We start from the raw sequence: 26,566 nt of genomic DNA, 5'->3' as shown, positions 1-26,566 counted from the left end.
ATTTTCAATATTTAACTTTTCTAACAACATAGTTCTTGTGCCTTCATTCACAGAGCAACAGCACAAACCCTAATGATGTCATTGGCGTCCAGTAGGCTGGTTGAGGTCTGGTGTCTACGAGTGTCACACTGCAATTCCGTTGCAATTTAGTAGGGTATTACATGGCCCAACGATCTAAGCATACGAGATGACACAGATCAAGCCTGTTGCTTATCATATGATACGTCGCCCTTACTACAGGATACTTTTGATTCTGAAACGCAAAGGACATAAGGCAAAGTCTGTCGTGTAGATGAAAAGCGCATGTCGCAATTAAGAATGTGACAAGTTCTCCAGGTAGTTTCAGATGTCAAATAAGCTATTGCTTCAGCGTAGCGGTATCATAGGCGGTGTTATTATTTGAGCACCGCCCGGGGTCGTTTTATTTTGGGCGGTCTCCTAGTGCTGGCGGCTCGCAGACTTATCTCGCCAACAGGGGCTTCTATGTAAACTGAGGCTAAACAAATACATATGAACCTCTGAGTCCAGGCGCGTTTACTACATTTGCTGGCAATGCTGCATGGCTCCAGAAGCCGCCGGGAGTCCAAGAGAACAACACGCATCTGCTTAAGCTGTCTGGTCAGGATTTTAACATCTAACATGGGCTTCAACACCGTCAGACAGCGTCTAGCTGTGCCTAGCTGAGTGATTGCAGAAGAGAAGCGTTTCTTTGTGGAATAGCCTGGTGATAATCAGCAAAGGTTTGCGTCTCTCTTGGAGTGGAACTACTGCAATCATTTGAAATGAAGGATCCACATCTTGTGAATGATGGCAACTGGAAGACACTCAACGTAAAGGAAGTGTCTATGAATAAAAAGTTCAAGCGCAAATCACGAGAGCCAGTAAAACGTGTTAGTGAGTTCAGAAGTTCTCAAGATGACTCTAAATTGGACGAAGACTCAAATGAAGACTCAATGGACAACACTTTTGTTTTAAACAGTCAAAAAAGGCTTCAAGCCATTGCTTCTGTCGTCAGTGGAGAGCACATTGGTCAATTGGGGATTTCGGACACGGCTCTTGATATGCGGATAAATGCATTGCCTGCTATCAGCGGTAAGGGTCCATCACAACCCCAATCATTGTCTGAAACAGCTTCTTCTAAGGACACAATTCAGGCGACATTCGCTCAAGTGTCTGGCTTTGACAATCAGCAGGTTTTTTCTCGTGAACAGAGCTTACAGTCTCGGGTTGTGCTGTGCCAACGCGCAGAGCGACCGCTATCCTCAGCCTCACAGGCGTCTTACATGAATAACAACGAGCCGCCGGAATCGCCGAGGAAACTGCTGGGAGAGGCGTCTGGCGTCGTCACTGAGATCAAAGCAATTCAGCAGACACGGAGATTGCTGGCAAATGCCAGAGAGAGGACCCGGGTGCATACCATAAGCGCAGCCTTTGAGGCGCTTAGAAAACAGGTATTTTCCGCCAAACTGACCATAGGCATTATCGAGTTATGTTTTTCCATTTTGACAGAGTTTGTCACAGTAGCTTTCTATAGACAGATGCTGTAAGAAATATGATCACCAAAGTATCCAATCACCTTAACACATATTTGACAAATGTCTTTTGAGGTGCATTTGACTTACACTAAGCCAGCATGAATTCAATCTGAGATGACAAGTGTAATGCTAGGCCTAGGTGGTATTTTTGGAAGAGAAGAGGTACCTGACCTTTGACATGAGACAATTAGGCTAGCACAGGTCAAACTGGAGATGGCACAGCAACATTTAAAGTCAATGAATTCATTTATTAGAAGCACATGATTCAGTAGAATGTCCATCCCACACAGATAGAAGATAGTCTATTTTAACTGGATAGCTCACAGTTATAGGAAGTCATATTAATTCTTCTCATTCTTGGATTTTGCTCCAAAGTTTTGCATCTTGCCTTGCATACACTCTCTTTGTCCCATTCAAGGAGATACAAAACATAAGGCAATGCAAGCATTCACTGGTATTTCTATCAGATGCACAAAAACAAATCTGTCTCTCTCTTTGACACCCACACACCCACACTGACATAGCTAATCCACTGCATTGCTTCTGTAATCCCAAGCAGTCACAAACACCATACCCTTCCAAAAATAAGCACACAAACAACAGTGAAAAGATAAGTACTGTATGGGCTATAATAGAAACGTGTGATTTCTAGTCACTGGCTGCATGTCTACAAGCCCTCCCTGTTGATGGCTGATAACCATATTAGCATCCAATTGGGCCTTCTAACGGTCCTGTAAGTGAAATACATGCATGGAAAGCTGAAGCAGTTGCTGCCATCTCTGATTGCCCTTCTGTGTGCAGTAAAGTGAAATGCTGTGCTCACATCTGCTCTGCAGTGTCATGCACAAGTAAAGAAGAAAGAGGCTACTGTAAGATAAAAGCCCCGACGCTTCCATGCTGCAGGCTGTTGTGTAGAGACAATGTCTACAATTCTTCCTTTTAGTTTTAGTCCATACTCTAAACATACTCTCAAACTATGACATTCAACAGTGGTATACAAATCTTTAATATTTAACAAGTCTAATTTACAGCACTATTTAAAGCTACACAGATTTGTTTTTTTTTTCTTTAAAGGACGAACAACCCCCTGCAGGAATTAAACATCGGGTTGTTATTATCAGATAATGAATGTTATATAATATAAATATTACGATATGATATGCACAACTAGGCTACTTCAATCTTCCCTCCTGCCATATTAGTGCTGCATAGATCAGTGCCATCATGGCATCCCTTTTAGATATTTGGGGGGGGCCCACAGTAACCCTCCGTCTGGCTCCTCACAGGTGCCATGCTACTCCTATGGGCAGAAGCTCTCCAAGCTGGCTATATTAAGAATCGCCTGCAACTACATCCTGTCCCTGGCTCAACTTGCAGACCTGGACTACACCCCGGACCACAGCAACATGAGCTTCAGGGAGTGTGTGGAGCAGTGCACCCGCACCCTGCAGGCCGAGGGACGCTCCAAGAAGAGGAAGGTAATTGGGTGATGGTGGGATCGGGCCTGTGCGGCTCACTCCATGTGAAAGTGACAGACATAACGAGTATGGACACACACATCATGTAAACAATAGTAGGCCTAGCACTTAGTCCATCAAGTTCTCTCCCTGTCTACATACACAACAGAAGATAAAGTGAATAAAGTGGTTTGCTAAATACAATATTTAACTGGTGATTTGGGAAAATAGCTCTGAAAGAATGGATGATTTCATAAATATTTAGAAGTTCCTGTATTTCAGACAGCTTTTAATATACTCTAATTCAGAATATCTGCCATTCTAAATACAAAATATCAAACGACTGACAGTTGACATAATGTAGCTAGTATGTCCTTGAACACAATATTAAGTTCAAGGAATAGCACATTCTTCTATTCAACTTTGTCAATAATTGAATATATTCAGCATGACAAAGACAAAAGAAAACTGTAGTGACAGTTAGCTCAGAAAGTAGTTGTGCCACGGGAGAATCAGCAGAGTAGAGCATTCCCATCTGGGATACGCACCCCGCAAGCTCACAGTTGGTGTTGATAATTTTGATGGGCTCTGTCAGACTTGGTGGCGCAAACTCTTAACCAGATACGTGTGCTGTTTACTTCATTTGTTTTGTGTTTTTTTATATCAGCGGACACCATAACAAAGCTGGAGTAAAATATATTCGCTCCAATTAGGGAGTGCATTCCTTTGCTTAGTAAGGACCCCATTAAATTAAATCATCATCAAGTTGTGTTTGAAAAGGAACTGGGTGTTCAGCCAGCTTTTTCCTCCCTAAACAGAGGAGCAAAGTGCCTCGGGTGAATAAAGAGGGGTGATTGATGCCTTTGTGTGCAGTTTTATGACATGGGGAGTCATGTAAACCAAGGCTGAACTTCCGTCTGTGCTCTCCTGGACCCACACGCTTAGGGGCCTTGTGTGTAGTGGTCATTCCTCAAAAGTCCACAGGTCTTTCCAAATGCATGATGAAGATCCCAGTAACAACATGGTTGGTCTCTTCATGGTTTATCCAGTATATTTCTGGCCAGTAATTTAGTCAAATATTCACATGTTAATAGATATATGTTTGCATAGAGTACGTCAGAATACGATTTGATAATAATCCAGCTATAGGGTAAAAGTTGTTGTCTGGAAATCAGTACAATAAGTAATGATAAGATTCCATAATGTTAGTTGAAACCTTTAGCGTTTTAAAAAACAAAACATTTTCAGTAATCTTAAATTAGTAGGAACTGTTGCAAATATTCTTTGGTACAATTTTGTAAAGGAGTATTCATTTAAAACATGCTGAATGTAAGTCCTGTCTCTTCCTCCTGCACTCTATGTGTGTGTGTGTGTGTGTGTGTGTGTGTGAGCTAATGTGTTTCCCTAGCATAAGCGTATTCAGAAGGAAACTAGCTGAGCTGCTGCTTTTTTTTTCCTGGCAGTCCCAGACACCAGATGTTCGTAACGCTAGTTGGGAAGTCCTGCTGGCGCCACTCAGGGCAGAGGGCAGGGTGAAGGCACGCGAGCAGGATCCCAGAGAACTCACTCACTGCAGGAATTGGCACATTCCCCAGCCCAGTGCTGGCACATTCCCCCACTGCTCCCCTCCGCCATCTGTTCCAAAAAAACACTTTGAAATGAAAAACACTGATCATCACTCTCGCAGGATACAAGCACTGAGGAGCAGCTGTTACAGAGGCCGGGGGAGAGAGAGGGAGAGAGAGAGACGGAGAGAGAGAGAGGGAGAGAGAGGGAGAGAGCGAAAGGGAGGGAAGGGAGAGAGGGAGGGAGGAACGGGGGCTCTGTGTAAGAAAGAAATCCCTTTGTCAGAGCGAGCCAGTGAGTCTGAGGGGAAACTTTGTGGAAAAAAACACTGTTTTCTCAGTGCAGCTTGATTAGAAGCCATTCAGAGCTGGACTTGTGGGGTTGTTTTAAGTGGAGTTTTCATCTGAATTAAGCAGCCATTCACACATTTTTCACTCCTCAAAACGTTTTAAAACTAATAAGCATTTGATTAGTTACATTTGAAGCATTTGATTATTATACTTTTTCTATACCTTAATGACAAGAATTGATCCACAATCATATAAATCAGTATGTAAAACTGCATGTGTTTGCACAACTTTGTTGGAAAATCCAAACAAACAAAACATTCCATCTTTTTAACTTTGGCTGACTTCCAGTCCCTTTGAAAGGGCCAAAGAAATTCAAGCTGTCCTGTGAGATCCCTCCCTCAGATTTACCAAACTAGCCTTTCCAAAAACAAATATACATTTCTCATTCGTCCATTTGGATTAATGCTCACTCCCCACCTGTGATCAGGTTGGTTTCACATGTGACCATGTGAGTGTGTTCTGTCATGTATGTAAGGCAGCACTACTCTTCTGGCTTCTGACATATGCTTTGCTTCTGAATTGGCAGGAATGAAGATGAAGAAGGAATCTCTGGTGGCGTCTGAAGGAGCGTGGGGGATTTAACCGTAGGAGACTGCAGAAGAAAGACTTTACTCAGCTCAACACTTGCAGTCACCTTCGTAACTTACTCCCTGATAGATCCTCTATGCTGCCATGGAGATGAATGTAGCAAGCACTTTGTCAAGTTAGAAGATGTTCATTATCTTAAATGGACAATAGCATCATTTATTGGTTGTACACCATCCTGGGTTGCCCATTACCAAGTGTTGGGATTAATCAATTGAAGGCATCTGATGCTTTAGTTGCCAAAAGACTGTTTCTTCAATTGCAGAATGGACATAATTTGAGTAGCTATCAGGGGCAAGCCATGCCTCACACTCAAACCACATACAAGAACTCATAACCATCATGGATTGGTTACAACAGAGAATGGAAACTGCCTTATAACCGAATATATCATAATAGACATACTAGACAGATTTCTTTTTTTTTTTTTTTTTTTCTTTTTTCTGGGAAAATTGAAGTTGCTTGGATTGGAGTTTTCCTGTAATCTGATACTCTGACAATCAATTAAATCTGCACAATCAAAGTGATGAAGGCATAACAGACTTAAGAGGTAACATTCTGCAATGTGAAAATAATAAAAATGGATCATTTGGTTTTACTAATGTTAAGCATTTAACAACGCTGAATAAACAGTATATGTACATTAAAAAAAGCATGGGGTTTATTTAAGATAGAAGGCAGTGATGCAGTCACTGAAATCAAGTTGATGCATGTTATGTATTTTAAAGCATTTACCCATGTGAAATGTTATATATCTCTTGACATCTATTGCCATTTATAAAGATTAGAGGTGTTAATATTTTTATATTATATTATACTATTTTCAGAAAGGTTATGTATTAATTCAATTGACATTTTTCACACTTATTGCTAAACTGTTCCAAATTCAGAGAAAAAAAACATGTTTTCCAATCCCTTATCATATGTGTTATCACTGCTTTTGTATCTGAGGAAGAGTTGAAATGGGCTTAAACATCTGTTTTATATTTAAGACGAAAAATAATATATATATATTTCAAAAAAAATAAAATTAAATAATATAAAAAAAAAAAACGCTCTGGCCAATGACCCCATTACCATCACAACATAGTGGCTTCTGGTCCCTAACAGGACGGAATGAGTAGTATGGACAAATGATATCTCCATTTCCTCACTGGAACAGACGCAATAACTGTAAGATGTGAGCAGCAGAGATCTGTCTGACCCCTCAACACACCAAGATGGTCTTTCCAATGACACCGGCTGTCCCTCACTCCCATGTGAATGCCCCCCACACACACGCACCCTGAGCTGCACTGGCCCACACAGCTGTCAGTGGCCACGTCTATCACCAGTACTAGCCCGATGACCTCACAGCTCCAGTTGTAAACCAAAGCCCAAACAAAGACTGACTCACCAGAGCATATCCAATTTGCTCTATTAAATAAGGACCAGCTTCAAAAGTTCCCACTCATTATTGTAAATGTAATTGCCTACAGTCCAGAAACTACTGTCAGAATGTAGTCATTGCTGTCAAACTGTTACTCAGCCTCTCAAAATCAACGAAATTAAAGAAATCTGCATTTGAGTGAGTCAAATGAGTGGCGAGTGAGCTCAGCTGAATAAATGGAGTGAAAGCTAGAGAGCAGGTTTTTTGAGTGGTCTCCCTCAGTAAGATCAGTTCGTTCTGGTCTGCTGGCATGCTGCCCTCAAAAGTTGGAACGCATTCAGCCCTTTACAGTCCTTCAAATTGGGGCTGGAGCCGGAGAGGAAATACTAGTATCCTGTATATACAACCTCTGTCTGTCTGCACTAAAAGGCAGCGTGAAGGGAAAGCAAACGCAGACGGCCAGGAATCGCTCCGATCTGAAATCACCCGTGAACACTCTGCTGTGAACGCAGTCAACAAAAGACAGTGGAGCTCTTCCCTTGTGCCTTGCACTGAAAGGGTAGCTCATTGAATTTGTTAAGGTTCTTTTGTTTTGTTTTCTGGGATTTTGTTCAGAGTGCCTGTAGCAAGCATTGAGATTGTAATCAAAACATTTAATGTCATAACTTAAATTCTGAACTTTCCGTAATTCTGAAAAGTGAACTAAAGACAAGGTCTTGCCTATGGCATAGTCCTGTGTTTTCATGGCACAAATGTGCTTCCATGACAAATGAGAAAAAGGAAATCCTTAGTAACTGACACATGAATTTAAGTGCAGTATCCACTCCATCTATTGGCAAAGCAATGTTATTACAACACAAGCGGTAACCATTTGTGTCTTTCAAATCCAAGTTTGCTCGCAACTGTTGAATAGTGTGTTCACTGATTGTGGCTTTTGAGCATAAAGGTGAATCATTTAACGTATTAACTGGTTTGAGAGGTGTCTCCAATGGTGGTCACTGTTATTATGTAAAACTAATTAAGTTAACGGAGGGAGACAAAAACCTGCTCTCCAGCCTTCACTCCATTTATTCAGCTGAGTTCACACACTCATTTGACTCACTCAAATGCAGATTTCACTGATTTCATTGATTTGAGAGGCTGAGTAACAGTTTGAGAGCAATGACCATTCACCCTTTAAAACCTAGAATGAGTACAACAGTATCAGAATAGGATGATTTCTTTTAACAATTCATTCATTCTTAAGATAAAAATAAAAATACATTCTTTAGAGAAAAAATAAATAAATTGCTACTCTTCATGAAAACAGAATTTGAAGTGGCCATAATCATTTAACATGTTAACTGGCTTGAGAGGTGTCTCCAATGGTGGTCACTGTTATTATTAACTAAATTAACTAAGTTAAAGACAACATCAAGTCCAAACATGTATATGTTGTAATTGTTGTTTTGATACAACTACATTCGCAACAATCACACAAGTTCAACCTGTATTTCCAGTTATTTCTCTTTATTTGGATACAGTGATAAAGCAAAGCATTGTTACTTCCTTTGCAGCAATGTAATGTAAAAATATACTATATTGCCAAAACCTTGTCACAAGTACAACTATACAGTTGTTAGCCAGCATCATGCTGCATACCAACACCAGTGGCCTGCTTTTTTAAACAGTAGTGTACAGTAAAAAAGTCTTAATAGGTCTGGAATGGTGGCCTGAGGTCCACTGATCATAAAGACAAGGACAAGGGAGATCTTGTAATTCTTAATGTCCCCCCAGATTTAAGCTTAAAGGGATATTCCGCCATTTTTGGAAATAAGTTCATTTGCCACCTCCCCTCGAACAAAACAATCGATATTTATCTTGTTCCCGTTCATCCAGCCATTCTGTGAGTCTGGCGATACAACTTTTAGCTTCAGCCTAGCATAGATCATTGAATCGGATTAGACCATTAGCTTCTCGCCTGCTAGCTTCATGTTTAAAAGTTACTAAGATTTCTGGTAATTTTCCCCATTTAAAACATGTCTCCTCTCAAGTTAGAAAGTGCAATAAGACCAACTGAAAATGAAACCTGGCGTTTTACTAGGCTGATTTGACATGGAACTACACTCTCATCTGGCGTAATAATCAAGGCAACTTGCAAACTACTGGCACTACTACTGCTTGTTGTCTGTGAGGACTATTTTCAGATGCTGCGTACGATATCACTGCGCCTATGGTACGTTTGCAAGTTGCCTTGATTATTACGCCAGATGAGAGTGTAGTTCCATGTCAAATCAGCCTAGAAAAACGTCAGGTTTCATTTTCAGTTGGTCTTATTGCACTTTCTAACTTGAGAGGAGACACGTTTTAAATGGGAAAATTACCAGAAATCTTAGTCACTTTTAAACATGAAGCTAGCAGGCGAGAAGCTAATGGTCTAATCCGGTTCAATGATCTATGCTAGGCTGAAGCTAAAAGTTGTATCGCCAGACTCACAGAATGGCTGGATGAACGGGAACAAGGTAAATATGGATTGTTTTGTTCGAGGGGAGGTGGGAAATGAGCTTATTTCCAAAAATGGCGGAATATCCCTTTAAATGAAAGCTTTGTTGCAACGCTGGAGGATGTACAGCATGATAAAGTAAGGCCCATAACCTGAAATAAATACATTGGAATGATAAAACAAGATTGTAAAATTATGGCAAAAACAATCAAAAAAGTCAGAACACTCGAGTACCAATTGTCATAAGACGTACAGTGCCAAAGACATGCAGTGTACATGTCTACAACTCTTTACAGTCAAGTGGCCGATTACACCTTTTTCAACAGACACACAAACAAGCACGCACGCACACACACACACACACACACACACACACACACACACACACACACACACACACACACACACACACACACACACACACACACACACACACACACACACACACACACACACACACACACACACACACACACACACACACACACACACACACACACACACACACACACACACACACACACACACACACACACACACCTCAGTGTTGAGCTGAAATAATCTAAACCAGGTGTGGGTTATACAGTGACTGGCCTGAGTAAAGTTCACATTAGGTCGCATGCATGTTTCTCCCGAATACAACAGAAAAACACTGTAAAGTGCATGTAATATTCATAATGTACATATTTTAGCCAATATCATCTGCAAACACTTCTAAGCAATGTAATCGGCAAGTACCACTTAATGTAAACAGTCTTTGCACCACACATAAGTAGAACCTAGGTACAGAAATGTCAACCTTTCTGCTTCGGTCATTCACTAATTGTCTTTGACCACAATCAAAACATCACATTTGTTAAGTTAGTTTTTCCCATCGAGATTCATCATACATTTTAAGAGTAAGATGTTTCTGTATTGCAAGTCATAAAAGATCTGTTGATTCGCCTTATGCAAATCCGTATACCAGTATGAAAACTATGAGACAATTTCTGACGGCAGCTGCATATACAAATATGTATTCTAAAATCTAAACAAAAACAATAACAACCTAAACCCATTAAGACCATAAGGCAGCAGCAGAAAATACCTGAGAGTATAGCTCTCACTCTAAAAAATGAAAAGGAGCATGAGAATGAAGTTGTAGTCTAATTCTATTGATTGTAGTTTAGTATTGCAACTAGAACATGCAAACATGCCTCCTGTTGTCAGACTACAGCCCTATTGTATTTATTGAGTTGATCAGTGTATCAAAATGCACCCATCCTTGATTCCAGATAATATTATGATGAGATCATATTAAAACAGGACTGTTCCCCCTTTTCCCCCTCCTCTGACATTTATCTCAACAACACAGGTGCGTTCAAATTCAGCAAACATTGGCCAACGTTCGATGTGAACATGTTTCTTCTAAACCGTTAAATTTGAGCGATTTGGTGTGAACCTTGTAACAGTAATTGCATTGTGCTCATCAAGGCCACGTCCAGCTCCACTGCATTTTCACGGAGAACTACCTCCTCAGACGGTTTACGAGTGTTTGCAAACGTTCCCCAAAAACTCAAGGCAAACAGAGATTTCTTTCCAAACGTTTGCCTATGTTTGAAAATTTGTACGCACCTCAGGTCATCTTGGCCAAAACACACGGCTTTGAAAACCTTCACATTAACCTCTTCTGACGGGGCTAAACAGGTCTGGCCAGTCAAGAGAGGTGCCATCAGCTGGGGCAGAAACTGCAGTGGATACCCCCTGTGAGATCTGCGATGCTTCCCTCTGCCACTAGGCTCTGGAGGAGTGCCCGCTCCTGGTCCACATTGTGCATCTCCTGTGTCAGCATTGATGACATGGGCAGATTATCGTAATAGTGCAACGATGCCTCTCTCTGGCTGAGGTTGTAGCCAAAGCCAGCTAGGCTCACCTCATCACACAAGTAGCTTGCCAGGTTAAGAGCAGACATCCCCAGGGTTGGCACGTTCTGTAATGTCATTTGAGAATGGAACACCTCATCATTAGTGTAGTAGAGTAGTAATACAAGATAACCAATGAGAGGGGTGTGATATAACGGTCTGCAATGACATCATATGGTTCATAAACACACTTCTCTTCACCTAAGAGTGATATATTACAGCAAAGTCTTTCATCTATTACCTCCGCAAGCATTTCCTGTTTATTTTTACTTTTGAGGACATACATTAGCCCCTTTCACATATACACTGGACATGATCCGGAGGCGGAGGTCATTCTGTATGTGTGAACACAAATGTCCAAATTATTTGACCAGCCCTGTAGTATCAAGTCCGGAGGTTATGCGGGTGAAGGTATCTAAACACAAATGGGTAAGCTTGCGGATGATGCAAAACGATTTAACTGTAGCCTAGGCTATGGCCAGATTGTCATGATGACCTTTAAGTAGACAGGGTTTTGGCTACCACTTGGATGAAAACGATAGTCAGTCGATCGCGAAAACGATCTTAAAAGGGCAATTTTCGATCTCTAGGATCTTCTTATTGCGAGTGCATCTTGCAAGTGAGACTAACGGAACCATGAAACATTTGAAGGGAAAATAAAACACGTTTTCAGACCTTCTTTTCATATATTAGCATGAGTGTAAACCCTGGCTCCTCCCCTTACTTAAATCACCTGGTATTTACTCCAGGTATGCACAAGTCCCACCGTCACAATATCTGTACGTGAGGGCCATGTTAGAGTACCCGAGTCCGTATGAGACACAATTACCCGGGCATTGTCTTGGAATTCATACAGTATCTGAAAGGGGCTATTGAGAATGGAAGTAGTCAACCTACCTGGTCCCAACCCCAGAGCCGGAACTTTGGCTTTGGGTACTGCAATAGATCTAAGGCCGTCTCCCTGATGATCTCTGGGTTTAGGATGTAGAACTGCGACAACTTTATCGGGATTTCATCGGGCACCTTCTGCCAGAAGAACAGCCAGTCCCACAATGACTGTATTGGGAGGAAGCCATTCACAGTGTTAGGGACTGAACCGATCAGTTGATGAGATGATTGATGGACTTCTGTCTTCTCTTCTACCCATAATCAATACATCACTTTGATTTATTACGCATTTGTTACGCACTTCTGCATGCTACAATAAAACTCTCAAGGGATGCTCAAGTACAAACAAAAACAAACAACAAAACAACAAAAACATAATACTCACCACTTTCTGTTTGGTAATCATGGCATTGAGCCAATTGAAGTCCACCGATTTATAGATCACAGCCACATATTTCAGTTTTGGGTCCACGTCCTCCCAGACCTTTGGACTGCCCTCTGGGTAGCTCATCCGAATGGTGGTGCGATTGCCCACATCTTTGCTGAAACGTCGCACTGGACCACTATTCAGCCTGGGGAAAAATGCTCAGTTATCTAATGATTCATCCCAATGAGAGATTGCATTATATTTCTGCCACTTCTCCATGTGGTCCAGTTAGAACTGCCTGCATAATTGAATGGATTAAGCAGGTGGATCATAACAGTTCTGTTGTGACCCTCATAGCTTTTTGAAAATGTTGCCATCTTGAATACAACCACAAAAGTGCTCCTGTTCAGAGAAAATTGCAGATACAAAATCTGAAACAGAAAACAGTTACATATTGCTATAAGCACTAAGCAGTTGAATACACATAGACCTGCTTAGTCCTGTGCAAAACAGGGCAATAAAAGTTGTCAGTCATTCAAGTCTTTGTCTTATAAAACAACTCAAGTTGATTCAGTGCTGGCTCTATGCTTGGAAGTACACTTGAGCCCCTTGGTTGCAGAGAGAAGGATGCTGCAAAAACTCCATTGCATTATGAACAACACCTCACATCCACTATATGAACTAGTGGTCAGACAACAGGGTGTTCAGCTGGAGGTGGCTTCAACTTCGCTGTATTAAGGACTGTTCTAGAAAGTCATTCCTGCCCCCTGCTGTAACTATTTACAATAACTCCTCTTGATGCTGTGAGAGGAGAAGCATATTCTGAGAGACAAGTTCACAATCAATTGCACAGAGACTTATCATAATTGTTTTTGTATATGTGTGTGATCTATGTTCATATCATTTATTACTGCCATAAATTCCCTTTAGAAATGAATAAAAGTGATCTATCTATATATCTATCTATCTCTTATCTGAAGTACCAATGTGTGAGAAAAGAAAATGCTTCTATCATACAAAAATACATTTAGCAATAATTTTAAATAGGCTATGCAATCAATCTCTTCTATAAGTTACAGTAACCCTCTCTACTGTTTGGCACAAAACTAATAACATCTCCCATTTTCATTTGTCTATATAGGCGCTATATTTATTCAAAGCAACAATGTGCCTTGTAGCAGACATGCAGCATGCTTTTGTTTTGAGTCTCAATGCTTTAAGCATGTCATTCGGAGTGAAATGAATCTCAATTTGTAATATTTGCCAATTCCAATTATTTCCTTGCAAATTATTTACTACATCAGTAACAAAAATCGACATACGGTGTCTAACCACATGATGCAACAAGGGGAGGGACACCTACCGAATAACCATGTCAAATTGGTCAATCAGAGTTCCAAGCTCCAGCCCACGTAAGATTCCTCCATTGCCCACCACCACACATCGCTGGCAATCTTTCTCATGATGTTCTTGAGTGGGGGAGGGCTGCAGAAGCCTCAGGACCTCCATGAGCTTGTCCTGCAGGTCCAGAAATCCAAAGGGAGGTGGATATTGGAAAACTGTATCCATTGAACTGGTTTCTCTCCACAGGAAAGGCTCCATCACTGGGGTGGTTGTGGGAATCCGAGCCTCAATTCCTTTCCGGGCAAAGGAAGGTCTGCATTCTCTTGCTAAGACACTTCGCACATAGGTATGCACCAGCTGAAAAAATGGTTAGAAATGGTTAAGTGCAAAGGACCTCAGTGTCTTCCCAAAACATCCTACTGGTAATTGGTTTATATCTCTAGACCTGCTGCTGCTACTACTGTTGCAATTTAATTTATTTTAAGTAATGTAATCCATGAAATTATTTTCACTGTTCCATGGAAAATGTTCATATTGATGCTAACGAAATTTTCACCACTAATGTACTCCATAACATGTGAAACCATAAATACTCATTACCTCTTGATGTTGGGGATCCACATGCAATTCATAAGGCTTTGGGTTGGTGTTGAAAACCACCCCTTTCAGAACCCAAGGCGAGGCCAATGCTAGAGCTATGAGAGGCACAAGGAAACGCCTGTGGCAATACATCACAGTCAAAATGTTAAATCATTAACTTAAGAATTTGACAAGATGTAAATGTTTAATGAATTAAAGCATGTTTTCATTACAGTTTGTGATCATGTGCTCATAACAACTCAGCAGGGGTACATTTGCCAAAAGGAACCACTGGTAGTTAGAACCATAGAGTTTTGATGTGTTTCCAGACAACTACAGACAATACAGACGATATTCTTCTGCTTCTGCTTTTCTCACTTCTGTACATTTATCAAAAAGGAATTATATCAAAGACTACCAGAATGTTCACGTGTCCATGTGCTGTTATTAATATGACACACAACATATCAAGAGTGTAATAAGCTCACACTTAATCTCATGGCTGAAACTGTCTGCTTTGGATCTGCTTTGCACAAATGTCAGAAAAATAAATTCAGGCAACCCATGACCTCCAAGTAGCTTGTGGAGTGGTGCTTTTCATAACAGCATACCACTATGGTGACAGCTATCCTGACAGAGGACAGTTGTTGTTGTTGTTGTTGTTGTTGTTGTTGTTGTTGAAGGGTCTTTATAACACTTAAATATAGCATTTAAATATGGCTTGCTTTTAGAATTATTATTATTATAAGTGCTTACCTTTGACAACAAAAGCGAAGAGTTCTTGATACCAACATGGTGGGAGGGGAATTCGTCGGCTGTTGTCTCACAGCTCTTCTCCTCAAGAGGAAAACCCCTGTACAGTTAATACATCAAAGACCATTCTTAAAAACAGCTTCTCTAATGATAAATCATGACTTGTACAGAATGTCAGTTGCCTATCCTTACAAAAATAACTAGTGCAGATCTTGCAAGGCTGGTCTTCTGCTTGGAGATAGTATGCGAAGCAGAGAAAGCCATCATTTTTGCCACAGGTCATTTGACCATCACAATGATTTCTAAACCATGTGTTGAAAGGAGAACTATGCAACACTTTCAATTTAATAACACAGATTATTTAGATGTTCATGCTGTAGGGGGAGCAAGGTAGAGAAAAATGCAGCAACAAATTTGAGAAATTGGCAAAGAAATGACTGACAGAGTTACCAGAGATAGTTAAGGCGGAGCCAAGATACTTCATCAGAACCCACTTCCTGGAAGAATTTCACCACATATGCTAAGATCTTGGTTCTATAGAGTTAGGATTAGAATTGTGCATTTTGGGCATGGATTCACGACTCTGAAACCCTTCTGACCATTTCAGGAACATTTGTAGCATTTTTGAGCATGTCAGTCTCGAGAAAACCGACTTCAGGTGTGCCCCTGTTACGTACGCCCTACCTTGACAACACATTCGCCGACCAGCTGAACCAAATCCTGCGATGTAAACTAACGATGATCAGGAGGCGCAGGGTAACTTAATGAGAGCAGTGACATATTTCCATTGATGTCTTTATTCAATTATTTGAAAGCTGACATGCTTTGAGTGTGCCATATTAGAATTAAAGGAACTGTATGTAGGATTTTGGGCAAAACCGGTACTGCAATCACTTTCAATTATTGTAGAGCGGTGTATCCCCTAACCTGCCTCTCGCCAGATCCTTGTAGTTCCCTGAGCTTCACACAAGGATCTGGGAATTCTCGACACGAGATGCATTTCTGAAGGCGGGACCTTGTAAAAAAATCCTTACATGTGATTTGATAAACCACTTGTCCGTTATCTTGAATGACGTGCTAGGCTACTTCAAACTTTTGCCAAACCCGGTCGGAAGAAGAGTGAAAACATCCTTGCCACCAATAAATGCCTTCCAAACCATTCTCTGTTTATCTTTTAAAGAATGAATACTCGATAGATTTGACAAAACGTTTGAAATAGCAGAATCAATGTCAGCACAAGACTCCTCGCTGCGTGCCGCCATTGTTGTTTGAATCAGACAGTCACTTCGGCACTACGTCACATCTATGAAATCCCCTTTGGCGCTCCTGATTGGTTCATTATTTTTTGCTCCCTGGAAGGAGTTTGCATTGCCCTCGAGCCCAGACCCTTGTGTGGAGCTCAGCGAAACGCCTCTGGTGGAGCATGGCGGAACTACAAGGGTCTGGCGAGAGTCAGGCAATGTATCCCCTCCCCCTGAGTCGAAGTTGTCAACCCGGATGCCGAAATACCACTGACTTAGTGATTAGTAGATAGGTGGAGCGTGGCGCATCAGGCCAAAACACATAATATGTAAACAATCATCAGTTGAGGGCTGCAACTTCACTTTTTAAATGACCATATCCTGGCTGGACTACTGTTGTCAGTGAAGTATTTGAAACGGGCATGATTTCTTAATGTCTAGTGACATATCAGGGCCATTTTATGATTCATTTAAATAAAAATCTTACATACGAGTCCTTTAATAAATGTTATCAGAAGGCTTGAAAGAGTGGCAAGATTATTTTGAAACATCATCAATTCACCAGGTCCCTTTCCACTGGTGTATTAATCAAGCAATTGATAGCAATTGCACTGATAATCAAGGTGCTTGATTTGGAAAGAGACCTGATGAAACCCATGAAACCCGTCAATTAAACGCCTCTTTATGCAGAGGAAGCAATCCCCATTTTGCCCCATATGACATGAACTATGACGAAGTATCTTGCTACGCCTTATCAATCTTTGGAGTTACAGAAGGCCCCAGAGAATAGGCGCATTCAACTTCATGTAGCCGTCTCAAGACCACTGCAGATAAGGCCATTTCTGACATTCTGACACGTTTTCAACCATGACGTACGTACAATTTCCAGTTTCAAAGACGTATCAGAACATAGACAGACAAGGTTCTATGTCTATGTATCAGAATGTCAGAAATAGTCTCGTCTGCAGTCGTCTTAAGACGGCTACATGAAGTCGAATGCACCTAAAGTCTAATAATGGGAGAACTTTCAGTCTCGGGAAACTTCCTGTTTCTGAACTGGTTCAAATCTCACCCTGGTTCCCATGTGGGAGGTACTCGCTGAGGAGTGCATAATGAATGGAGGTCTATGGCAGTGTTTTTCAACCTTTTTTGAGCCGAGGCACACTTTTTTCATTGAAAAAATCCTGAGGCACACCACCAGCCGAAAATGTTAAATAAAAGGAAATTTTATGGAAAATTAAATTAAATAAAAATCTGTAGCCCGCATTAATGATATCAAGTCATTCTTGTCAAAGTGTCTTGAATAGGAATCAAATGAACACAAAGAAAATTATTTCTATTCACTCTTTTTTAGACCACTTAGATGAAATTGGATAATTTCCCACGGCACACCTAGCAATGTGTCACGGCACACTAGTGTGCCACGGCACAGTGGTTGAAAAACACTGGTCTATGGAGCTGTACCCTCAAAATCCACTTTTCTTGGGATATAATTTTCTGTCTAGTAATTTGAATGCTCCAATTGAAAGGGGGGGCAAAAAAAACACACACGGCGAAGTATTATATATTTATATCTTATCACTTATTTGTTCTTAAAAGCCTTTAAAAAATGTAATATTTCATTAGCAGCATGCTAGCGCGTTATGGGCAACGACGACTCAACCTGTAAGAAATCGAAAGGACATAATCGCTCGTTCAACTATAGGCCTATAATCCATATCAAACTTGCAGAAACTACAAAATAGAGAAAGCACACATCTTTCAAGGACAATCAGGTGAAAGAGACAAATTTAGCCATGTAGCTTCATAGACCCCAATAGATTTTGCACTCACCCCCAGAGAAAGCTCATGAAACTGCAACCAAATTCAGCACAATGGGGCTGAATACGAAGTGAACAAAGCTGCAGTTGGCAAGATGTTTTTGATCACTGAAACCGACAGTATGCTCTGACAGAACAACATAAATCAGCCGTAGTAAAAAAAACAGTGCATCTCCCTCCTCCTAGAGCCTGTTATTTTGAATTTTCCCTTGGGGATCAATAAAGTATCTATCTATCTATCTATCTATCATCTATCTATCTATCTATTTGTTAAGAAAAAATCCACTGCTCCAGGTTCTTCTGGTCCAATAAGCGCAGGGCTATATGATCATTAATTGGCAGATCTGACTGTCACAGTTGGTGCACAGTCACTAACAAGCACAAAGTCAATGGAAGGGTGTTCGGTGATAGTGGGGTTTAGATTGCATTCAGATGTATAGGCCTATGTTCAAAATGTTGGCCAAATCCCCTCAATCATCCAGATTTGCCAACAGCAGCTTTAAGATGTTTCAAGTGTAGACATGTCCCAAATGTAGCGTACTCACCCCACCCTACTTGTATGATGTTCTGCAATCCTTCTGATTACGGTCTAGTGCTTCTAGGCCTATAATGCCCTACAAAGCCAAAAGGCAGTAACTGACCACAGTGTAAAACTGGGAAAATGTACTTGAAAATCTGGTGACTTGTTGCCCTGATGAAGAGATGTGTGTATACAAAATATTGTGCTCAAAGTTGCCCTTTGATGCTTATTTGTCAGATACTGTACTCTGCCTTTGTATTATGTACTTAATAAGGAGTTGTACCAAGGAGGCAAAAGGCAGTAACTGATATAATCACTACCACCATATAGAAAATCATTAACTGAACATCATTAACTGAACATTCATTGAAGTCTAATGATCAGGGGCCGGTTTCCCGATAACGTTCACTCTTAGCGAGCTACGAAGACTCCAAAGGTATAACTTACCAAGGTTGTTTACCTTTCTAGTCGTGGTTCCCGAACTATCACTTAGGAGTCTTCTTACGAAAAGCCCCTTACGTCCGACGTATAAGGCACTGTCCACCATGAAGGTGCTGAATTAGGTGACATCGATTGCTCAGAAATCGATTTTTTATTTCACGCGGAGGCTTGACAGACTTATGAAAGCGTTCTTTGCACCAAAACCATTGCTTATAATAGCCTACCGCCCCCACAACATTCACGCAACTTCAACGTGGATGAACTTATTAGCACACAATGATAAAACACGTAGTCTAGAAATTAAATGATCTACGTAGGTAAGTAGGTTATATTTGGGGGCCAAGCAGCGAAGCTGCGAGGCAACCCATAGTGATTGTACGTATTCTTATTATTATTGGGGGCCAAGCAGCGAAGCTGCGAGGACCCCATTGTGTTACTCTGTTTTCTTATTATAGTGCATGAAAATGCACTATACTGTTATTCCAAGTTTTCTTATTATAGTGCATGAAAATGCACTATACTGTTATTCCAAGTTTTCTTATTATAGTGCATGAAAATGCACTATACTGTTATTCCAAGTCTTCTTATTACAGTGCATGAAAATGCACTGTACTGTTCTTCCTATTCTTCTTATTATTACAGTGCATGGAAATGCACTGTATTGTTATTCCTAGGCTTTTTCTTTTTATTATTACAGTGCATGGAAATGCACTGTATTGTTATTCCTAGGCTTTTTCTTTTTATTACAGTGCATGAAAATGCACTGTACTGTTCTTCCTAGGTTTCTTATTATTCCAACTTCTTCTAACGCTCGCAATTCAGCTTGAACCGTTTAACGTAGAAACTTGATTCAAACTTTGTTATGTAGGTCTTACTAAGGAGACCTGTGCAATATATTTTTCAACTTTGTAACTTTTATACTTTTTAAACTGTAAATTAAAAACTATTAAACATTTCCCCATAGACTTAACATTGCTCATTATGACATCACGGCAGCAATTAGAATGTTACGCCAGGTGGCCAGTCCAGGTGCAGCAGCTCTCTCTCTCTCTCTCTCGCTCTCTCTCTCTCTCAGGCTTTAAACTGGCTCTCTTGAGACTACATTTTCTGTTCCCCTGTATCAACGGTATCAACATAAGTCTTCCTAATTCCATCCAACTTTCTATCCATTCATCTTCTTCAAACCATTCACTCATCCACCCATTCTAAACAGTTTGCCTATCAACATCAATTAGACGATCTACATTCAACTTTGAAACAATCTACTCTGTCTCAGGCCTGGCTCTCTTAAGACTAGCCAGTTAAATTGATTACACCTGTATCTGTATCCACTACTCTCTCAGTAGAGAGCTGTGTCTCTCCATTCTACAAGAATATAAGGCACATTCCATCCAACTTTCTATCCATTCATCTTCTTCAGACCATTCACTCATCCACCCATTAAACTGTTTATCAACATCCATTAAACTCTCTGTCTATCAACATTAATTAGACTAGCTACATTCAACTTTTAAATGATTTACACTGTCTCAGGCTTTAAGCGTACACTCTGGCACTCTTAAGACTAGCCAGTTAAATTGATTACACCTGTATCAACAACTCTCAGAGAGCTGTATCAGCGTCTCTCTTAACAAGAATATAAGGCACATTCCATCCAACCTTCTATCCATTCATCTTCTTCAGACCATTCACTCATCCACCCATTAAACTGTCAATCAATATCTATTAAACAATCTGCCTATCAACATCCATTAAACATTCTATCTATCAACATTAATTAGACTATCTACATACAACTTTTAAAGTATTTACTGTGGGTGCCTCTCAAGCAGCGTTTATATGTCCTCCCTCGCTCCTCGATCCTCAATGATCTACATAAAGAAAGATAGAAGAAGGGCTAGACTATCCCATTGTTGCCGCTCCATCATTCTTTATGTAGATCAGTGAGGATCGAGGAGCGAGAGAGGACGCGTAAACACTATATGAGAGGCACCTTCTGTCTCAGGCTTTAAGCATACAATCTCATTAAGACTACAGATCCTGTTTCACTACTTCCTTTGTCCACAACTGTTTCAAAATAAAGGTCCTCACTGCAATAATACACTATTAAATCATTTAACCATTGTAACTACTCAACTATTTAACTGTTCAACCATTCCAACTGTCAGTTATCAACTAGAACTATGCCTCCAGTCAACTACACGAAAACTCCATGTACCTAGCAACCAATATATCAACCATTAAAATTAAGTGTTTATGACCGTTTCCATAGCAACCAACATGATTATACCGCAGTAACTTCTTGTTTCCTGATAGTGGCCACCATGGATACCCTAGCAACAAATGTTTCAAAATAAAAGTCCTCACTAGCAAGTTAGCATGGTTAGCATAGTTAACATAGTTAGCATTTTGCCCCGGCTGTGGCGCGACTGGCTGGGGCACCTGCACCGCACACCGGCGACCCGGGTTCGATTCCCGCCCCGTGGTCCTTTCCGGATCCCACCCCGACACTCTCTCCCATTCACTTCCTGTCTCTCTTCACTGTCCTGTCATTAAAGGCATAAAAGCCCAAAAAATATACTTTAAAAAAAAAAACATAGTTCGCATTTTTAGCATAACTGCAAAAAACATCAACTAAGTTAGCTAATCAACCTGGTTAGCATTGTTAGCAATTTTAGCATTGTTAGCATTTTTAGCATTATTGCTAGAAATCATCAGTTAAGTTAGCTAATCAACCTGGTTAGCATTGTTAGTTTAAGTTAGCATTGTTACCATAGTTAGCATTGCTAGCATAGTTAGCATGTTTAGCATAACTGCTAGAAATCATTAGCTAAGTTAGCTAATCAACCTGGTTAACACTGTGAGCATAGTTAGCATAGTTAACATTTTTACCATTACTGCATGAAATCAGTAGCTAAGTTAACCAATCAACCTGGTTATCATTGTTACCATAGTTAACATTTTAACATGAATAGTAATCATTAGTTAAGTTAGAACTGGGAATGTTTCAGCTTTAAACTGTCTACCTTCACACTATCAACTCTCTGTAAACTATGCAACCACCATGTTTACCCTAGCTTCACCTTAGTAACCATATCTACATTATCTATCTATTTTTGCATTTTCATGCACTGGTAATTCCTTGGAATTGCATTTCTAGTTATTATTATTATTATTATTATTCTTCCAGGCCCTAATTTGACTTGAACCACTTATCGTAGGAACTTGGTTCAAACTTTGTCACGTAGCTCTTGCATCAAAGTTTTGGCCTATTACTTTTCATATTTCTACGACTTTTACTTTTTGAGATATTAGATAAAAACTAAACTTAATTTTGCCATAGACTTAACATGGCTTTGTGACATCATAATTAGCTTTTAAAGAAATAGAATGGAATCAACTTTGCCAGTGTTCTCTCACTGACTTCAGCAACTTCAATGGAACTTCTTCTCTGTGTGTCTCTCCATTGAACTGGATAGCTCACTTGTCATCCCCACTTTCTTTCACTTCTTTTTCTTCACTTCCTCTCACTTTCTCTATCACTCTCTCTATTTCTCCCAATTTCAATAACTTTATAAAACTATTTAAAATAACACTTTTTAGAGCAAAGCAACCACTATAATTACTTAGTAACAACCTAGCAACCACTTCCATAATTACACCCTGGCAACCGCCTTAGCAACCGACTTGATTTCCCTAGCAACCAACGTGATTTCCCTAGCAACCATCCTAGTAACCACTTTTTATTGAATATTAACCACTTTATTTAGCCTAGCAACACCTTAGTAATCACTTTAAGTACCCTAGCATAATCCTTGCAATGACTTTCCATGCACTGGTATTTCCTTCAGGAAATGCTTTTCTAGTTATTATTATTATTACAGTGCATGGAAATGCACTGTATTGATATTCCTTCGTTTTTTCTTTTTATTACAGTGCATGGAAATGCACTGTATTGTTATTCCTAGGCTTTTTCTTTTTATTATTATTATTATTATTATTATTATTCCAGGCCGTAATTTGACTTGAACCACTTATCATAGAAACTTGGTTCAAACTTTGTCACGTAGCTCTTGCATCAAATTTTTGGCCTATTACTTTTCATATTTCTACGACTTTTACTTTTTGAGATATTATATAAAAACTAAACTTAATTTTGCCATAGACTTAACATTGGCTTTGTGACATCATAATTAGCTTTTAAAGAAATAGAATGGAATCAACTTTGCCAGTGTTCTCTCACTGACTTCAGCAACTTCAATGGAACTTCTTCTCTGTGTGTCTCTCCATTGAACTGGATATCTCACTTGTCAACTCCACTTTCTTTCACTTCTTTTTCTTCACTTCCTCTCACTTTCTCTATCACTCTCTCTATTTCTCCCAATTTTGATAACTTTTCAAAACTATTATTTAAAATAACACTTTTTATAGCAAAGCAACCACTATAATAACTTAGCAACAACCTAGCACCCACTTCCATAATTACACCCTGGCAACCACCTTAGCAACCAACGTGATTTCCCTAGCAACCAACGTGATTTCCCTAGCAACCAACCTAGTAACCACTTTTTATAGAATAGTAACCACTTTATTTAGCCTAGCAACACCTTAGTTATCATTTTAGGTACCCTAGCATAATCCTTGCAATGACTTTCCATGCACTGGTATTTCCTTCAGGAAATGCTTTTCTAGTTTTTATTATTATTATTCTTCCAGGCCCTAATTTGACTTGAACCGCTTATCGTAGGAACTTGGTTCAAACTTTGTCACATAGCTCTTGCATCAAATTTTCAGTCTATTACTTTTCATATTTCTACGACTTTTACTTTTTGAGATATTGAATAAAAACTAAACTTAATTTTGCCATAGACTTAACATTGGCTTTGTGACATCATAATTAGCTTTTAAAGCAATAGAATGGAATCCACTTTGCCGGTGTTCTCTCACTGACTTCAGCAACTTCAATGAAACTTTTTCTCTGTGTGTCCTTCCATTGAACTGGATAGCTCACTTGTCATCCCCACTTTCTTTCACTTCTTTTTCTTCACTTCCTCTCACTTTCTCTATCACTCTCTCTATTTCTCCAATTTCAATAACTTTTTAAAACTATATTTAAAATAACACTTTTTATAGCAAAGCAACCACTATAATTACTTAGTAACAACCTAGCATCCACTTCCATAATTACACCCTGGCAACCGCCTTAGCAACCCATTTGATTTCCCTAGCAACCAACGTGATTTCCCTAGCAACCAACCTAGTAACCACTTTTTATAGAATAGTAACCACTTTATTTAGCCTAGCAACACCTTAGTTATCACTTTAGGTACCCTAGCATAATCCTTGCAATGACTTTCCATGCACTGGTATTTCCTTCAGGAAATGCTTTTCTAGTTATTACAGTGCATGAAAATGCACTGTACTGTTCTTCCTATTCTTCTTATTATTACAGTGCATGAAAATGCACTGTACTGTTCTTCCTAGGCTTCTTCTTCTTATTATTCTTCTTCTAACGCACGCAAATCAGCTAGAACCGTTTAACGTAGAAACTTCATTAAAACTGCGTTACGTAGGTCTTACTTAGGACATGTGTGCTATGACTTTTCAACTTTGTAACTTTTATACTTTTTAAACTATTAGTTAAAAACTATTACAATTTCCCCCATAGACTTAACATTGCTCATTATGACATCACGGCAGCAATTAGAATCTTACTCCAGCTGGTCAGCCACCTGGGCACCAACTGTCAGTTTCTCTCAGGCAATCTCTCTGAAGACTACATATTCTGTTCCCCTGTATCCTCTGCGCACAACAGTATCAAAATAAGTCCTCCTAATTCCATCCAACTTTATATCCATTCATCTTCTTCAAACCATTCACTCATCCACCCATTCTAAACAGTCTGCCTATCAACATCAATTAGACGTTCTACATTCAACTTTTAAACAATCTACTCTCTCAGGCTGGCTCTCTTAAGACTAGCCAGTTAAATTGATTACACCTGTGTCTGTATCCACTACTCTCAGTAGAGAGCTGTGTCTCTCCATTCTACAAGAATATAAGGCACATTCCATCCAACATTCTATCCATTCATCTTCTTCAGACCATTCACTCATCCACCCATTAAACTGTCTATCAACATCTATTAAACAATCTGTCTATCAACATCCATTAAACTCTCTGTCTATCAACATTAATTAGACTATCTACATTCAACTTTTTAATTATTTACTCTGTCTCAGGCTTTAAGAGTACACTCTGGTTCTCTTAAGACTAGCCAGTTAAATTGATTACACCTGTGTCAACTACTCTCAGAGAGCTGTATCAGTGTCTCTCTTAACAAGAATATAAGGCACATTCCATCCAACCTTCTACCCATTCATCTTCTTCAGACCATTCACTCATCCACCATTAAACTGTCAATCAATATCTATTAAACAATCTGCCTATCAACATCCATTAAACATTCTGTCTATCAACATTAATTAGACTATCTACATACAACTTTTAAAGTATTTACTGTGGGTCCCTCTCAAGCAGCTCCCTCCCTCGCTCCTCGATCCTCAATGATCTACATAAAGAAAGATAGAAGAAGGGCTAGACTATCCCATTGTTGCCGCTCCATCATTCTTTATGTAGATCAGTGAGGAGCGAGAGAGGACGCGTAAACGCTGTATGAGAGGCACCTTCTGTCTCAGGCTTTAAGCATACAATCTCATTAAGACTACAGATCCTGTTAACTGTTTCCTCTGTCCACAACTGTTTCAAAATAAAAGTCCTCACTGCAATAATACACTATTAAATCATTTGACCATTGAAACTACTCAACTATTTAACTGTTCAACCATTCCAACTGTCAGTTATCATCAACTATGCCTCCAGTCAACTACATGAAACCTCCATGTACCTAGCAACCAACATAGCAACCATTAAAATTAAGCGTTTATGACCGTTTCCATAGCAACCAACATGATTATACTGCAGTAACTTCTTGTTTCCTGATAGTGGCCACCATGGATACCCTAGCAACAAATGTTTCAAAATAAAAGTCCTCACTAGCAAGTTATCTAGTTAGCATGGTTAGCTTTGTTAGCATAGCTAGCATTTTTAGCATAACTGCAAAAAATCATCAACTAAGTTAGCTAATCAACCTGGTTAGCATTGTTAGCAAATCTAGCATTGTTAGCATAGTTAGCATTTTTAGCATTACTGCTAGAAATCATCGGTTAAGTTAGCTAATCAACCTGGTTAGCATTGTTAGTAAAGTTAGCATTGCTAACATAATTAGCATTTTTAGCACAACTGTTAGAAATCATTAGCTAAGTTAGCTAATCAACATTTTAACATGAATATAAATCATTAGTTAAG

General features: G+C 39.7%; 2 protein-coding genes across 3 annotated transcripts in view; one reads left to right on the top strand and one right to left on the bottom strand.

Annotated features, from left to right (window-relative positions):
• The first annotated feature begins 277 nt into the window (after positions 1-277).
• atoh8 (atonal bHLH transcription factor 8) lies at positions 278-6,145 on the top strand. The gene is made up of 3 exons (XM_062524919.1): positions 278-1,451; positions 2,822-3,013; positions 5,435-6,145. The coding sequence occupies exons 1-3, from the start codon at positions 783-785 to the stop codon at positions 5,438-5,440; spliced, it is 867 nt and encodes a 288-aa protein (XP_062380903.1). The 5' UTR covers positions 278-782; the 3' UTR covers positions 5,441-6,145.
• A 3,194-nt stretch (positions 6,146-9,339) lies between these two features.
• st3gal5 (ST3 beta-galactoside alpha-2,3-sialyltransferase 5) overlaps positions 9,340-26,566 on the bottom strand; it is a 28,907-nt gene continuing 11,680 nt past the window's right edge. For both annotated transcript variants that reach the window (XM_062524917.1, XM_062524916.1), the window contains exons 2-7: positions 15,180-15,276; positions 14,445-14,562; positions 13,864-14,201; positions 12,519-12,705; positions 12,143-12,301; positions 9,340-11,313 (exon numbers count right to left, since the gene is read on the bottom strand). In XM_062524917.1, coding sequence (XP_062380901.1) covers positions 11,056-11,313; positions 12,143-12,301; positions 12,519-12,705; positions 13,864-14,201; positions 14,445-14,562; positions 15,180-15,217 — 1,098 coding nt within the window. In that variant the 5' untranslated portion in view covers positions 15,218-15,276 and the 3' untranslated portion in view covers positions 9,340-11,055. The remainder of the gene's footprint in view (positions 11,314-12,142; positions 12,302-12,518; positions 12,706-13,863; positions 14,202-14,444; positions 14,563-15,179; positions 15,277-26,566) is intronic.

This window comes from Sardina pilchardus, chromosome 21 (assembly GCF_963854185.1).
Source record: "Sardina pilchardus chromosome 21, fSarPil1.1, whole genome shotgun sequence".
Lineage (NCBI taxonomy): Eukaryota > Metazoa > Chordata > Actinopteri > Clupeiformes > Clupeidae > Sardina > Sardina pilchardus.
This window is presented reverse-complemented; position numbering and strand designations above follow the sequence as displayed.